The 16,517-nt window shown below is 47.8% G+C and overlaps 2 protein-coding genes across 6 annotated transcripts in view; both read right to left on the minus strand.

The window, feature by feature from the left end:
* Window positions 1-3,062: 3,062 nt before the first annotated feature.
* ANKRD60 (ankyrin repeat domain 60) lies at window positions 3,063-13,128 on the minus strand. The gene is made up of 4 exons (XM_003932705.4): window positions 12,699-13,128; window positions 7,577-7,707; window positions 5,890-6,055; window positions 3,063-3,373 (listed from the first exon to the last, which is right to left on the minus strand). Exons 1-4 carry the CDS (start codon window positions 13,126-13,128, stop codon window positions 3,063-3,065), a joined length of 1,038 nt encoding a protein of 345 aa, XP_003932754.3.
* Window positions 13,129-13,404: 276 nt separating this feature from the next.
* LOC101042189 (serine/threonine-protein phosphatase 4 regulatory subunit 1-like) overlaps window positions 13,405-16,517 on the minus strand; it is an 80,011-nt gene continuing 76,898 nt past the window's right edge. For all 5 annotated transcript variants that reach the window (XM_074406702.1, XM_074406701.1, XM_039479402.2 and 2 more), the window contains one exon: window positions 13,405-16,166. In XM_074406702.1, the coding sequence (XP_074262803.1) occupies window positions 16,009-16,166 (158 nt within the window). In that variant the 3' untranslated portion in view covers window positions 13,405-16,008. The remainder of the gene's footprint in view (window positions 16,167-16,517) is intronic.

Genomic DNA, 16,517 nt, shown 5'->3' on the forward strand with positions numbered 1-16,517 from the left:
CACCCAAGGCCACATGGAAGAGCCAGTAAGATGCAAGCTGAGATCTGTGCTGACCCCAAAGCCTGCATCCCCCACTCTGCACAGGCAGCTCTTCCCCGTACCTGGGGATGCCAGAGGAGGCGAAGGAACTGGATGTCATGACCTGAAAGACCATCTGGAGCTCCTTTCCAAGAGGAAGCTCCTGTCCACTTTACCAAGAGCAGAAACCTGCCTGACCACCATGCCAGACCACCCCCAGGGTCCAACAAAAATGTTTGAGATTGACCTCACACACACACACTCAAAAAAAAAAGACTTTTTGTTGGCGCCCAAAATGTGGGAAAAAAAAAACAAAAAACCTTCAAAATAAATGTCTAATGAAGTATCTACAAAATGTAACATATCACCCAATGGCAACTCAACCCTTCTGTGACTCTGGATATATTTTATTTCGTAAATGACACAGACTTGTTTCAATGTAAACAGGATGTGAGGGTTGTCTAAAATGAAGTGCTCCCCAGGACCTACCTGAGTGTTCAGATGACCCTACCACAGACTGAGCAAAATGTCACCACGAAGAGTTTGGGGCTTGCCCTATATCTGGCCAAGTTCTTAATTAAATTGGAGGTAGATGAAGATAGAGGGTTTGCCCCCAGAATTTTAGATACAGGAGTCAAGCAGCTGGCTCCCCAAACAATGGAGGCAGCTGGGCAGAGCTCCTGGCAAATGCACGACTTTGAATAATGCCACTTGTTAAGTTATAACAGTGCCCGCATCACCCCCCTCAACACCTCATTAGCTAAATGGATTGCCCTATTGGGTTGGGGTTGCTTAATATCTGCCTATTGACTTTGCAGAACGTCTGCCAAGAACAAGACCTCAGTTTTGACATAGTTGATGCTGAGCTATTTTTTCCTTGACTATTATTTGTCAAACAGAGTGCTGAGCTGGGTACAGCCACGTACACTGAGTGTAAAACCACATCATCAACACAGATCTTACTTGCTATAACAGCAGGAAGTGCAGCCAATTAATTTAAAAGCTGACTCCAGTTCTCCGGATGGAAGTGGGAAAGGGCGGCTGTTTCCCAGACCCAGAAAAACTGCAATGGTCACGAAACCACTGCCACACATTTTGATTCCAGAAGTAGCTTAGAAGGTAGGGCTTTAGAGAAACATAAATGGCCTGTGGGAGGTGGGAGAGTGAACCCCACATGCCAGCCAGCAAGACCCGTGGCCGCTCTCTTGCTGTGGCGTCAGAGTCTGGGGTTGTTCTAGAGAGACTTAGGTTGTTTCCACCACATTTCTCCATGAAAGGAATTAGAGTCTGACAACAAGAGGCAGTCACATGCGTGTGCCCCCCCGTCTTCTCACTCCTTTTGTAGCAGACCACGCTCTTCAAAAATTCAAGCCAAATTTTAAAAATCAGGAGATCTGGCCAGGCACGGTGGCTCATGCCTGTAATTCCAGCACTTTGGGAGGCTAAGGTAGGCAGATCATGAGGTCAGGAGTTCAAGACCAGCCTGGCCAACATGGTGAAACCTCATCTCTACTAAAAATAAAAATTAGCTGGGCATAGTGGCGGGTGCCTGTAATCCCAGCTACTCAGGAGGCCAAGGCAGGAGAATCACTTGAACCTGGGAGGCAGAGGTTGCAGTGAGCCAAGATGGCGCCATTGCATTCCAACCTGGGCAATAGAGCAAAACTCTATCTCAAAAAAAAAAAAAAAAATCAAGAGAGATCCTTTCAAAAAGCCGATTTCTAGGTCTGGAGAGCCCTAGACAGCTCTAGCAGCCTCTGCCTTTCATTTCTGCAGGAGTCGCGTCTTGGTGCCCTCTTTAGACAGCTGGCCCCATTGCCGTCTTTCCTTCGTTTCCCATGCCCAGCTCACTCGTGTAGTCCGAAGGCTGGGCCCCTGCGGGCACACCAGACACATCCTGCAACGCGGTATAAGGTTTTGTTTTGTTTTGTTTTGTTTTTTTGAGACGGAGTTTCGCTCTTGTTACCCAGGCTGGAGTGCAGCGGTACAATCTCGGCTCATGGCAACCTCTGCCTCCTAGGTCCAAACGATTCTCCTGCCTCAGCCTCCCGAGTAGCTGGGACTACAGGCGCACACCACCATGTCCAGCTAATTTTTTGTATTTTTAGTAGAGACGGGGTTTCACCATGTTGACCAGGATGGTCTCAATCTCTTGACCTCGTGATCCACCCGCCTCGGCCTCCCAAAGTGCTGGGATTATAGGCGTGAGCCACCGCGCCTGGCCGGTATAAGGTTTTGTAGTGCAGAAACCTGAGAGTTGAACACAGACACTCCAAGGTGGTCTCCACAAAGGAAAGAAGGCAGGGCTATCCCCGTGCTGGCAAGAAAGGGAGGACGCTGGCAAGAGGAGACTGCCTGGACCACTGGGGAGGGGTCAGAGGGAAGATGTGGCCAGCCCGATTCCCATCTTCTTTTACACTGTTTCCACTCCATCTAACGCCAACTCTAGAAAGCTTTTCAACAAGAGTAATAAGGCGTCCCTTCTGGAGAACGTGTCTGGAGAGTCAAGCTCACCTAGCTTCCCTTCTGCCCCTCACTCAAGAAGGAGACCCCAAAGAGGGCTCAGGAAACCTTCTGAAACATTAGCTGTGGGAGCATTTAGTTCCACGGGCTTTACAAACTGAAATTCACAGCCCACACTACACACAGCCTCCTGACATTCGCTGGCACTTGTTTTGTGCAATAACAATAGTGCTATTATCATTATTGCTATTACTCCTATTACCCCGTGCATTAGACAGTCCCCAGAAGGGAGAGAAGGTAATTGGATCCCATCACCCCAAGCAGCGCTATTGGGTACAATGCACAAATAGCTTAAAATTAAAGGCTGGCGTCAGAGCCTGTTCGGTCTATAATGGATTACTAAATGAACACAGACTTACCTACTTCCATCAACACCCTCCCAAAATCATTTGCAAACAGGACAGATAATTTCGTATGTGATTCAGGTTAATTGCCCTGTTTTCCTGCCTCGCTGCACACCAGGGGCCCCCATGGGATTGAACTCTGCAAAGTCGTCCACAGGCAAACATTCCCAGTGGGAACTAATGAGGGGTCATCATCATCTTCTTAGACCCAGACCCAAACTTGACCCTCTGCAAAGCTTTCTGCATGACCAAGTCGCTTGGATCCCTTATCCCTGACTTTGCTCTCCGGTGGAGCAGATACAACTGCCGCTCGCTCTGTATCTGGTTCAGGCGGTGTGCAATGGAGATGGGGGTCTCCCCCTTGGCATCTCTGTCATGGATGGAGGCCCCGTGCCGGACCAGGAGGCTTATACAGTCCAACTGGCCCATGGCTGCAGCCACATGCAGAGGTGTCCTGCCCAGGGGCGATCTGCTGAGGCAGCTGGCTCCTGTAAAATAAGAGCATTGGTCAAAAGGAAGACACGTGCAGAGGGAAAGCACAGGAGGGGTCCCGGGCCGTGAAGGGAGTGCTCCTCAGGGAGGTGCTGCTGCCTGGCCCAGCTCCAGCGCTGCCCTGCCTCCAGTCCATTCCCCTGGCAGCAGCCAACGATCTTTCCAGAATGCCCGTATCACACTCCCGCTCAGATCCTTCACTGCCTCCCACCACCTGTGGAGGGATCATCTAGGTCTCTCCCGCTCACTGTCACCCCACCTTGCCACTGCTGCTCCAGCGTTCCCTCCTGCCATGCTCTCCTCCCTCACCCCATCATCAAGGCTCCGATTATACCTACCTTCCACCTTCATCCCTAAAACACACCCTGCTCTCTACATCCTGCCCAGGCCCATTGTCCAACACTCTCACCCATTTTCTGCTGGGCTAACTCTGACCTTTCTTTAGGTTTCATTTCCTTCCTCAGGAAAATCTTCCTCAGTTTTCCCACGCCATGAAACCTCCTATATAAGCTCAATAAATACGCTGCATCTTCAAAACACCATGTATACACCATTGACCATGAATTATTTGTGATAATCTACTGACTTCCCCTCAGAAATTCCACGAGGGCAGAAAACACACACGTTTGGCTTGCTGCTGTTCTCATCCCCAGCACGTAGCTCAGGGCCTGCAGGAGACAGGTGCTCAGGAAATGACAGGCAACAGGCAGTCTGACTCATAGACAGATTTTACTTCGATTGAATTCCTCACCGCGTCCTGCAGATGGATGGACTAATGACAGGTGTCCAATCTGGACTTGTGGAATTGAATCAAACTCTGGGTAACAAATATCATGACACAGAAAATAAGGCAATTCAATTAAATTCAGCAGACATTTCGGGAGCCAGTTTTTATGAGCTCTGGCTGGTTGATGAGGTAACGTTTCAAATAGGCTCTTAGAATACCAGTGTCAACCACGGTGCCTCCTCCCAGCAGCTGTCTGCGGAGGACAGAAAACTTTGCAAAGCTGGCTGTAATTTTTTAACTGGTGCCTTCAAATACATCACAGTTCCATCAGAGTGAAAATGACTTTTTATGAGCTTAAAGGACTGCTGGGCTGTGCAAAGCTCATACTTCATTTTACAACAAGCAAAGTACAGAAAGTCAGTGAAGGAAGGAAGGAGAATATCGTGGAGGTAACCTCACCGATCACATAGGTTTATACACCTGATGCATGGCCCAAACATCCAGCCCAAGAAATCCCAGATGTTACCCACCTTGCCTGGTGTAAGTGGCAAAAATAGCTATGGCAGAGCTGCCAGAGGCTGGAGCCAAGGCTGTGGATGGGGAAAAAGGGGTCTACTTTGGAGGCAAGTTAATAGGGGAGACCCTTCAGAAAGGCCCCTCCAGAGCCCAAACCACTGACCAACCACGTATCATGTTCTTCCTTTTTCCAAGGCAGTTGGTGGTCTGCACTGCTACAGCTATTATCAGCTATTATTCATTGTTCTTGAATGGTCCACATTGCCATCAGTGGGCATCTGTTCCCAAAAATACCCCACATCCAGGGAGGACAGAGTGTACACCTATGGAACATCGTGTAAAGTTCTTTAACTTGGAGACAATGTTGGCTAAGACTTCTGTTTCTACCCATCAAGTGAGCCAGAGAAAAAGAGAAAGAGAGAGAGAGAGAGAGAGAGAGAGAGGAAGAAGGTCCTTAAGTGGAGGTGGGTTGAAAAAAGAGTTCCGCATGAACGTCTTGTGAGAAAATAATAACAAGGCTTGGGGAAGGGAGAATGATGAGTCTGCCATCCACCACAGAGCTGTGCCAGCTGGAGGGTGAACTATCTTGGGCTTTTTTGTTTGTTTTTTTTGTGTGTATATGTATGTATATATATATATATATATATATATATATATATATATATATAATTCTCCTGTCTCAGCCTGCTGAGTAGCTGGGAGTACAGGCACATGCCACCACGTCCAGCTAATTTTTGTATTTTTAGTAGAGACAGGGTTTCACCATGTTGGCCAGGTTGGTCTCGAACTCCTGACCTCAGGTGATCTGCTCACCTTGGCCTTCCAAAGTGCTGAGATGACAGGTGTGAGCCACCACACCCAGCCAGAGGCTAGACCATTTTGGACCATTGCAGCATCCTAATTTCACATGAGGGTGGAAATCATGCAGACAGCATGGAAATATTCCCAGCAATGTGTCTGGTGGAAAATAAACCAGGAAACCTTTGTGGCCGCTCCCTGCATCTTGGGCCCCAAAATGTCTGCCTTGCTGAAGCAGAAAGAGTCTTCTTGAAACCTGGTGAAGAGAAGGAGGGCAGCCTCTGACTGGTGTGCCCTAAGACACTTGCCTAGACAGGGAGTGAATGCCCCGATGGGGACCCTGATTGGTGGCTGACAAGACACAGGTCCAGAAAACCACTGCTGGAGGGATCAGGAAGACAAGATACTCTGTCCTCTCCACCTGCAAAAAATCCCAGCTCTTGAACATAGCAAGCATTCTACCAGAATTACCGTGTTCTAGAAGGTACTGCACGGCGTCAACGTGACCTCTGTGCGAGGCCACATACAGCGCCACAAACGCCCGCTGAGACGTCCACTGCTTCCACTTCTCACCCTCAAAATGTTCTGAATTTGCAGTTCGGTAGAAGGAATCTTCAGTAACCCCAAGACAAGACAGCTGGGCAAGATAAGAGTAGTGTGAGTTATTCTCAAAAGTGTGGCTACATTTTGCTGGACGGCTGGTTGGGCATGCTTGGGGGAAGGCTTGCTTGATGCCAAATTAAGGCTCATGATGGGAAAAGAGAGGTGCAAACCCTCCCTGAGAAGCTGGGAAACACCCAGGGCAGGGTGGGGAGGCCATGATTTAACGCATTATATATGTTCAGGAAATGCAAATTCACCGTTAGTCAGGCTCGGAACACAAGGAGGTCTTCCTGTCAATGTTCTGAAGAGAGAAAATAGCTTTGCCCAGTGTCCACAAGAAGGTGGCTGAAGCCACGAAGGAAGACACCGGCCAATACCAATGGCCTCCCAGAGGGTGACAGGCGTCTCTGGAGACCAAGGTGGGCTCTAACCTTCCCATCTATTTGTGTGCCCACTGTATTTGTTAGGTTTCAGAGCAAGCCGAACATGCACAGGTGAAGAGCTCGGTCGTGTAACCACCTCGTGGCGAATTAAGTCTTTGAGCCTGGGAGAAGTCTACAGGTCCCCCCAGGGAGGACACTCTTCCCTGATGTGGGAGTCAGGACTGGGGTGGGGGGCAGGAGGAACAGAATCAAGACAAGGATGATGGCAATTGTGACAACCTCAGACAGCAGGGAGGTGACCCCCACGGCCAGAGCAAGAGCCGGAAAACCAAGCACAGACCACACTGCTGGTGACAAAGGGAAGGGAGGCAGAGGGGACAGAGGAGAGTGCAGAGGAGGAGAAGCGGGAGGACTGGGAGGAGCTACGTCAGGGCTGGGACGGGGCCCCCACCCTCCTCACTGTCCCCACCAAGGCTGCCTCCCGCCCCGTTTGCCCCAAGCCCACTCACTCTTCTGAGAGCCAGTCCCAGCCCCTGCTACACCCAGCTTGCCCTGACCCCTTTCTCAGCAAAGAAACTGTCTCCTCTTCTCCAGGAGCACATAGCTTTCCAACCGAATTTCTTTTCTAGAAAGAATATAGCATCCATCGCCCCTCTTGTCGCAGTGATTCACCTTCCCTGTTGGGTATACACCTGGTTTCTATCTTTCTGGCCCCCACTGCCCACCCCTAGAGCCCAGCTGAGAGGCCAGGAGGAAGCCTAGAGGAACATGGGGCCTCTCCCCCTGTACCAGGCAACATCTGGCCGGGGCCTGCATCACAGCCCTGATCTCTGGGCTGCACGTTTCCCTGTTATCTGGAGTTCTCCTCTCAGTGTTAAATTAGATTTCCAACCTTATCATTTATACACATGAACAGAAACGTGCTGCCTCAACTCTTTTGCGGGGCCGGGTGGCGAGTGGGTTATAAATCACAAATCGATAAACCCAGCGAAATGGTAAACCCAAGGAGTGAAGGAAAACCCTTGGTGTGGTGTTTCATAATTATGACACGGCCATCGTTCTTTTTGCTCTGAAACTGTTACTCAAATACCCATATTAAAGACTAATTTTCCCCCCACAATTTATGGTTGCTTCATGACACATAATATCCATGTAAAGAAGCATGAAGACACCTTGCTGGGATCCCCTTCCACAGCCGCCAAAACAAGCTGTGTCCATCCGTCATGATGCCAGACACACAATGAAATCATCCCGCCAGGAACAACATCGTGGAACGTCAGGGTAGCCTCATCCATCAAAACTCCTGCAGAGAACCGTTGGTTTTTTCTTTTAAAAAATTGGGTATTAAAGATAAACTACTACACTGGTTAAGAGATTATCTGACCTTGGGTGCCACAAAGATAATTTTAGAAATACCAAATAAGAATCTCATTTGCTGATGCCGCATGGGTCTGTCTGTTGTCGGTAATGCTTTTTAGAAAATTAATTTGGCTCAGCTCAGAAGCCGAACAACATAACGATGCCAACAATTTATAAAATTCTGTAATTATAACTTGTCCTATTGTGAAAAAGTACATGAGTCAGTAAAGTCATTTTATAAGGCAACCTCTACAAATAGAATGACTTAAACTTGAAGTAACCAGACATTAGACACAGCACGATGTGGTTATACAAGTCATATGGGGTAAACCAAAATACTGACTGTTGGATAATGTCATTAGTTGGCTAAGGAGGTAACAATGACCAAAAAATTGTTGGATCTTTCAAATTGAAGCTTGGGTGGGGTTTGTCCACCCCAAGCTTCACTCTCACTCTCTCGGGTGAGAGTTTAGACTGGGTAGCTCGTGGCAGGGTCCCCCCATCGTTGCTGGGTGTTCACCAGCTTCCTGGCCTCTACCCACTAGATGCTAGCAGCATGTTCACCAAATTAAGGCAATCAAAAATGTCTCCAGGCCCGGCACGGTGGCTCGCTCCTGTCATCTCAGCACTTTGGGAGGCTGAAGTGGGCAGATTGCTTGAGTCCAGAAGTTTGAGACTAGCCTGGGCAACATGGTAAACACCTGTCTCTCCAAAATACAAACATTTTCTGGGCCTGATGGCTCACACCTGTGGTCCCAGCTACTCAGGAGGCTGAGGTGGGAGGATCACCTGAGCTCGGAGGCAGAGGTTACAGTGAGCCAAGATTGCACCACTGCATTCCAGACGGCAATAGAATGAAACCCTGTCTTAAAAAAGAAAAAAGTCTCTAAATATTGCCAGATGGGCTCTGGGGGCAAAACTCCCCCAGCTGAGAGCCGATGTGATGTGAGGAGCTGATGCTGACATCCACCTCGTTTGCACTCGGGGTGCCAGAGCGTCTTTCACCTCATGCTTCCTTCATGAGCAACGACACCATTTTCAGCTCTGCCCAGGTGAGACGGTCCGATACTCCAAGTGACTGGGATTCGTGAGTTTTCTGGGGTCGTGATGGACTGCTCTGCGCCGTGTACTAGGGACTTAGTGATGACTTGGTGCCCAGACCGAGCACCTCTATTCTTTCATCTTAGGACAGCCCTCCAAGGTAGGTTGTTATCTCCATCTGCTGATAAGCAAACCGAGGCTCACATAGCCTGTAAACAACGATGCCAGTGCTGGCACCGGACCTGCTCCCTCCAGGGCCACTGGCTTCTCCCTCTTGGCTCTATGGGCACCAATTTGCTAGCAGAAACTCAGGATGGCAGCTGTAAACCCAGAATGGGGATTAGCAAATCTGTTAATTAGTGTCCTATTTGTGGTTCAGATGCAGAAGATAACCTACAATTAGTCAGAGTAAGACGACGACTCCCTACAACTTTGAGAATATTGAGTAGAGCCGTGTTTCCCTGAGACGTGCCAGAGTACAAATCCCACCTGCTGCACAGCTCCTCCAGAAATCCGAGCACATCCTCTTTCTACAGTCAGGCAGCCACGGCCTTGGGCTTAGACAAATACTAATTATCACCAGCCAAATAAATTATCAAAGTCGACAACAGACGTGTAAGGGCAATCCTAGCCTATGGATTTGCTCACCCCATTTAGATTTGTGTATCTCAAAGTTTTCACACACATGATCTCATTTGATCTCCCCCAACCCCCTGCCCAAACTTTGAGGTAGGTAGGAGATGCCTCAGAGGATTATTTACAGGCAGTAGCTCAAAGTTCTCCTAATAACAAGTAGCACCTTCTGTCTTTCTTGTTTGCCCCCCACAGCAAGGACTGCAACAGCAGAGAGAGGTCGAGCCTCTAACAGTTGCTAAGTGCCTGCTGAGTGATAGTCCTGTGACATCGGTGTTAAGTCACCGCCTCTCTCTCATTTCCTCTTAGCTTTCTTGAATTTATAGCTCAGCATAGCTCATCAGGGAAAATAAATGAACAGAAAGGGTGCGAGGCATTTGAGTTAAGGATAATTTTCAAATTACTTCTTTGGGAACTCTTACTAAGTCCTTCAATAACTCTCCTCACTTTTAATATGTTAAATACAGACAAGGCTCATTCCTTTCCGAAGAAAGCTCCAAAAATGCCAAGAGCATCTTCCAAATACTCCTATAGGAAAATAAATGTGTCCCAAACAATGCTCAACCTCTTTTGAAGAGAGCAAAGGAAGACATTTTGGCTTTCGCTGTGCATTTTGAGTTTCCCGAGTCTTTTCTGTCCGTAGCGGGGAAACGGCTCTAAGGATTCTAGAGCTGGTGGCTCTGTGTGACAGATCAGGAACCTGAGCCCCGCAGGGCAGTGTCTGGCAGCACCAAGCCCGTGGAGGCAGGCTGCTCTCAGACCTGTTTGTCTCTGCTCCCCAGCCCCTGCAGTACAGCTGCAGTCTCTCTGCAATATCAGCTGTTCACATTCTCTGTGCAGCAGCTCAGAGATTTTTTTTTTTTTATATCTTCATTTTCTTGAAGTGTTTTGCGTTGATTTCAAATGGGTGGGGAGATGATGGAGCCCAGGGGCTTTGATGCTGTTCTCATATCCTAAATACTGTAGGGAATCGGGATAGGGAAAGCCACGTCTTCAGGTCAGGGAAGGAGATTGATGGAACAAGGGATGGATTCTAGGGTGCCTGTCACAGGGGACTTCTCTGGAGCCGGGCCCTTGGGGTCCTAATTCGGTCATGGGAAACTTTCAGCTCTAGGTTGTGATTCCAGCTGGACTAGCTTTGAGCTCCCGATGTGAACAAGGACACGGCTTGGAATTTGGGGTTCTGATATGGACCGAGTTAGTGCCAGTATTTGGGGTTCAAACGTGGATAGCAGCATTTGCTTTGAGACTCGGGGTCCTGTGAGGGCAGTGTATTCTGGATTAGGGGTTCTGATTAAAGTAAGGTTCGCTGTCATTTGGGGACCTGATATGAAAAGGTCTGTTCTGGGATTTGGAGTCCTTGTAGGGGCAGGACTTGTTTTGGAATGTGGAAATCTGAGGTAGTCCTGAGTAGTGTGGCATTTGGAGAGTAGGAATCGACCACATCTGCCCTGAGATTTGGGGGTCTTCATGGTGATAAAATCTGCTTCAAAATTTGGAGTCCTGCTATATGCAAGATTTGGTGTGTAATTTGGGGTTCTGGTATAATTAAGGTTGGCTGAAAGATTTGGGTTACAAATACAAGAAAAGTTTGCTTTGAGCTTTGAGGTCCTCAGGGAGGCAGGGTTTGGTTTTAACCTTGACTTCCTTACACGGACATGGCTGGCTTCAACCTTGGAGTGCTGAGGTAGACACAGTTTCATATCTGGGGATTCATATATGGGTCGATTTGACTTGAGCTTTGGGATCCTGTTGTGGGCAGAGTTTGTTTCATTCTTTGGAGCCCTTATGAAGACACTTTGCGTGGATTTGGGTTCTGGTATAGTCATGGTGAGCTCGGTGACTGCCTTTCAGATGTAAGCAGAGCTGGCTTTTAATTTTGGGGTCCATATGTGGGCAGGGTCCATTTTGGGTGCTGTCATCCTTATGTAGACAGAAGTGGCTAATAGACTGGGGTCCAGATGCACAAATGGTTAGTTGAAGACTGGGGGTCCAGAATTGAGCAGTTGAGGGTCATGATGTGGGGAAAGTCTGCTCTGGCTTTTAGGGTTCTCTTACAGCCAGTCACAGCTTCAGGATTTGAGGCTTAAACACGGGCAGACTTTGCACATAGACATGGGGTCTTGAGGTGGGCAGGGTTTGCTTCAGACTTTAGCAACCTTGTGTGGACATGGTTGTGGCGGATTTGGGGTCCTAATAGTTACATGGTTAGTCTGGCAATTTGGGATTTCAGATTTAGCCGGGTTTGTTCTTGGTTTTGGGGTACTAACGTGGACAGAGTTTGTTTCCACTTTGACCTCTTTGCATGGACACAGTTGCCGGAGGATTGGGGGTTCTGAGGTAGTCATGGTTAGCCTGGATATTTGGGGTTCAGTCTTGGGTAGGTTTGTTCTTGATTTGGGGGTCCTGAGATGGACAGGGTTTGTTTTGATTTGTCATCCCTGCAAGACCAAACTGGCTGGAAATTTTGGGGTTCTGAGGTAGTCATGGGTAGCCTGGAGATTTGGGGATCAGTTGGGCATGTTTGCTCTGGATTTGGGGGTGGTCAAGGTTTGTTCAAGCCCTGGCATCCTGGGGGATGTGGTTGCTGGAGGATTTGGGGTTATGAGATAGTCACGGTTAGCCTAGAGATTTGGATTTCGGTGTTAGACAATTCTGGGTTTTTGAGTCCTGAGGTCAGTAGGATTTGTTGCAGGTTTGGCATGCTTGCATGCATATGGTTGGCTAAAGGATATGGGTTTCTGATGTTCTCAAGACCAGCATGGAGGAGGATTTGGGGTTTGCTCTGAGTTTGGGGTCCTGACATGGGCAGGCTTCTCCTGGGTTTGGGGGTCCTGCTGAGGACAGGCTTTGTTTCAGACAAGTCTTACATGAACAGAGTTGACTTTGGGACCCGGGTCTCTTATGAAGACATGGGGAGCCTGAGGGTCTGGCCTCCGGGGGGATCCTGGCATGGACAGGATTCGCTCAGGGTTGGCAGATGCAGCCCATCCAGGCAGGACCTGCTTGGGGATTAGGGTCCTGCTGTGGACAAGGTTTGCCTTGATTGGGAGTCCAATGTGAACCTGTGTGTCTCAGATTGGGAAGTCCCTCTGTGGCCAGGACCCTAAGTGGCCCTTCCATCTGGGTTTCAAGGAGGCTGGGGTTTACTTTGACATCTGGAGGTCCTCACATAAGCGGACTTCCTTTTGGGAATCCAGCTTCAGAAGTGTACTGGGTTCCCTTGCGTGTGGCCAGGGAAGGGGTCAGGGCAGGAGTCACCTTCGTCGAGGTACTGGAGCCGCTGGAGGTTGAAGGGGATGCCGACCATCAGGTCCAGCTCTTCTTTGAGCTCCCGCACGGTCATGTCGCCGCGGCAGTTTGCCACTCGGAACATCTCCCCCGTCTCCTCCAGGCGCACCCGGAGGACGAAGACATCAGGTGCCAAGTCGGGCGACGCGCTCGAGGCCTTCGGGTCACCGACGAGCCGTTGGCTCAAGCCGCGAGCCCGGGCCGGGGGCTGCGTGGGGAGGGGCCGCGAGCCCGCCGAGCCCACCCAGAGCCTGCCGTGTCCCTGCACCCCGGCTCCCGCACCGCCCCTGCGTCCCGCATTGGGGTCCAGGCGAGGGGCGCCCCGCAGCGGCCCCACCGCCCGCGCTCCGCCCGCCCCCGCCGCCGCCCGCTGCATGGCCGTACCGCGGCCGCTCGTCATCCTCGGCTCGAGTGCTGCGGCCACGCGTCATCACCGCCCCCGCCCTGACGCCCCGCGCGCCCCCCGTTCCACTGTGACGTCCAGGCCCGGCCGAGGCCGCCCCCTGCAGACCCACGGCGAGGCCCCTCCCTGCCCGCCACCCGAGCCCCCAAGGGGACCGACGGGCGGGCAGCGCCCAAGGGCCCTGCAGTCCTTTCCCGCCCCCGCGATGAACAAAGGCAGGGTTACACGTGGCCGCGGGAGACGGTTTTTAAATAATGGAACAGGTCACAGGTGCTCAAAACAACTGGGAGATTTATTGATAAATAGAGAGACATCGCCAAGCGGCCACGCTCCGATGACCTACACTGGGCCCCTGGCCGGAGCTCAAGCCATGTCCCCACCTCCTTGCAGCCTCCAAGCTGCTGTTAATGTCAGTTCTTTTCACCAGGCAAACGAAGGGGCATTCTTGCTGCTGTTAGGAAAAGCTATCACTTCTCCGCCTGTTTAAAATACGATCTTTGCATAAATTGGGATGAGTCACCTGGAGGATTACACGTGAACAAGGCTCTCAGTCCATTGCATGCATGGCCTACAGAGTCGTAAAGTGCAGGCTTTCGTTATAAAAATACTTCTAGCATGAAAGTGGGGTAATGTCCACTCTAGAAAGGCTGGGATGGTTCTATTGTTAAGATACCTTTGGAGTCAGCTCTGCCTGGAAGAAACTCATCTGTGATTTTCCATTCATTCACCCCAGAGGAGGCTGCGTGTTCAAGTAAACAGGAAGCTTACCTGTGGTGGTCAAATTACAAACACTCAACATGGTACCCATAAATAATAAGAAAATACAAGTGCTGAAGTGATGGGGGTGGCAGCTAAGAGGGCAGAAGGAAACAGAACAGTCTTGGAAAAATTTCAGTTGTTGCAAAAATGAGTAAAATGTAAGCTTAAAAATTATTTTTACAGAGAAATTACTGCCATGAAAAATATCCTTGCATTGGAAAGGAACTCATATTATAGAAAAATGTTAACATAGAAACTGAAATTGTAAAGGTTAGATTATTTACCAAAGAGTCTACAATCTCTCCAAGCATGTTGTGATTCAGCATGCAAATTATACACATCACAGCACAAACTGAAGCTCATTTTTTTTCCTTAATGGAAATTAGGCTCTGTATAGAATACAAGATTCCAGTTGAATAATTCTACTTGCTGCTAGATCCACAGATTTTTTAAAAACACTCTCAATTTGTAGGCAATAAAAAAATTAAAAATTGCTACTTACCAAAGCAAAACAATATCCCCACTTACTTCAGGCAAGTATTAAACACAAGACAAACTGACCGATTTTTTTTTTAATATGTAGCTTCCAATGTATTAACTCACTTATTAACTCACTTTTAGACATTGCCTAAATGCTACCCTGGGGTATGATTTGCAAGTCTCACACACGAACCTTACTATTATTTTTTTTTTTTAGCATGGTGTATATACTCCCATCTTTCTTTTAAAATAATTACTTAAATAGAATTTGGAGGTGGGGGTAACATCCTGTATACTAGGAAATTCAATACATAGCTTCAAAAATTTCATTAAAAAATAAAGACAATACAAACAAGAAAAAGATCAAAGACTAAAAATAGCTTACAAACCCCTAGCAGAGCTAGTGCTGAAGCCCCAAATGGGCTGTTTGCTCCTCTCTTCCCTTATTCTACCTCTGAGAACATAAAAATAGAAACAAGAAGAATGACATGTGTGTGAAATTTATTCAAATGGTTAGAAAATCTTAAACTATTAATTTTAAAAACCTGGTGCAATTCTAGAGCATCTTTCTTAGTCAAAATTTTAAATGCATGAACTCTAAGAGTATTTCATGTGACCCCAAAATCACAGGTGCATAGAACTCGTGGGCAGGTTCTGATCAGAACCAGGGTTTCCTTTTTTTGGTTAGGATTCTAAAGCATTAGATACAAAGTCAATATCCATGCATCTCGGTTGTCAATTTCCCTCCCAGGTTCTTTAACATAAAACATCCACATAAAAATGAAAAAATCTGTTATCAATCTCCCTCCCAAATTCTTAAACATATGATAGCATATCCATGTAAAAATGAAAAATCTTTCAGCTTTATGCCTCTATCAAAGGCCAGCACACATCTTTAGGGAAATAGTTCCTGTCAAGACGGGAGGAGTACGGGCCTGAGGAAAAGTTCCAAGTAGAGTTTGTAACAAAGGCACAATATTAGAAAGACTGCCATCAATCATTCTTTAGATTTCTTTATCACATTTTTTGCAAGTAAATAAACTGAACTATATTTGTAGCAACTCAAAGTGGAGCATAGATTTAAATGATATATTTGTTCAGCTCACTGATGGGGGCAAATACTACATTAATATATTTTCTTCCTGTCAAGAGTTATTTATATATGTACAGTAATTCATTTAAAAATAAAATATAATGCCATAAGCTATATTTTATAGGAAATCATTAGGGAAGGAAATATGCAGGTCTATAAAAGACTTAAGAGCTTCTAATAAACTACTCGGCAAGGGTGGGGGGACTTCAGATCATAGTCTGCCACGGAGAAAATAACATGACGGCAGGCAGCCTGATGGTTCAGCGGCTCCAGTGCCCAGTTAGCCACCTGGTCTGCAGCCTTTCCGCAGACTTACTGATCAGGCTTGATCAGGATGACTCAGCCATCCAGAAAATGCCTGAATCAGCTTCCGTCCTTTCGGGGTACAGATGGGAGAGGGGTCAATCATTCAGTCTTTGAGTACATAGTATGAAAGGTTCCGAAATCTCCCCCAGCTGGTATAATATAATCAGTTCCCCTTCCAGTTATGATAAGCCATATGTGCCAAGCATGAAACAGCCAGACTGCAATTCATCATAGAGTAGTTAATTCTGTTTTTCTAGTACAGTAGTGTCTATGATATTCCGCCGCTTTGGTTCTAGGGTTGCAAAAAAGGAAACATCTTGGTCCCGGTCTGACTGCAAAGCCAAGATGGTCTCTTCAACGACTTCAAGATGAGGGTTACCGGCATTTCTAAAATACGCTAAAGAGAGAAACCATGAGTCTGAATCATGTGTGCCATGAACTGTGTTCAAAACACACTTTAATTTTGGTTTTTTGTTAGCCACATGTCGGGACAATAAATCATTTTTAAGTGCTTTCAAATGATAAACTGCCTTAATCAAAGAATATTTATAAAATGTTAAAGATGGACTCCTAACAGTTATGTATATTTTAAAAATTACACTATCTTTTTTTTCCTGCCAACACAGAAGAAATGGCAACGTGTGGAGCAGGAGTAGGCTGCAGGGAGGGTGGGGCAGGGGGTAAAGTGGCAAGAAAATGTACGTGGAGGGTAGAGATCAAGATATTTTTCTTATATGTGTGGTGTAGA

Source organism: Saimiri boliviensis, chromosome 9 (genome assembly GCF_048565385.1).
Source record: "Saimiri boliviensis isolate mSaiBol1 chromosome 9, mSaiBol1.pri, whole genome shotgun sequence".
In the NCBI taxonomy this organism is placed as follows: Eukaryota; Metazoa; Chordata; class Mammalia; order Primates; family Cebidae; genus Saimiri; species Saimiri boliviensis.

What these genes read in the sequence shown, in the direction of transcription:
- ANKRD60 (XM_003932705.4), bottom strand. Translation starts at nt 13,128, where the DNA reads ATGACGAGCGGCCGCGGTACGGCCATGCAGCGGGCGGCGGCGGGGGCG. An exon ending in GCTCCAGTACCTCGACGAAG is followed by an intron (nt 7,708 to 12,698) that starts GTGACTCCTGCC and finishes GGTTCTCTGCAG; the next exon opens with GAGTTTTGATGGATGAGGCT. An exon ending in TGGAAGGGGATCCCAGCAAG is followed by an intron (nt 6,056 to 7,576) that starts GTGTCTTCATGC and finishes TATCTTGCCCAG; the next exon opens with CTGTCTTGTCTTGGGGTTAC.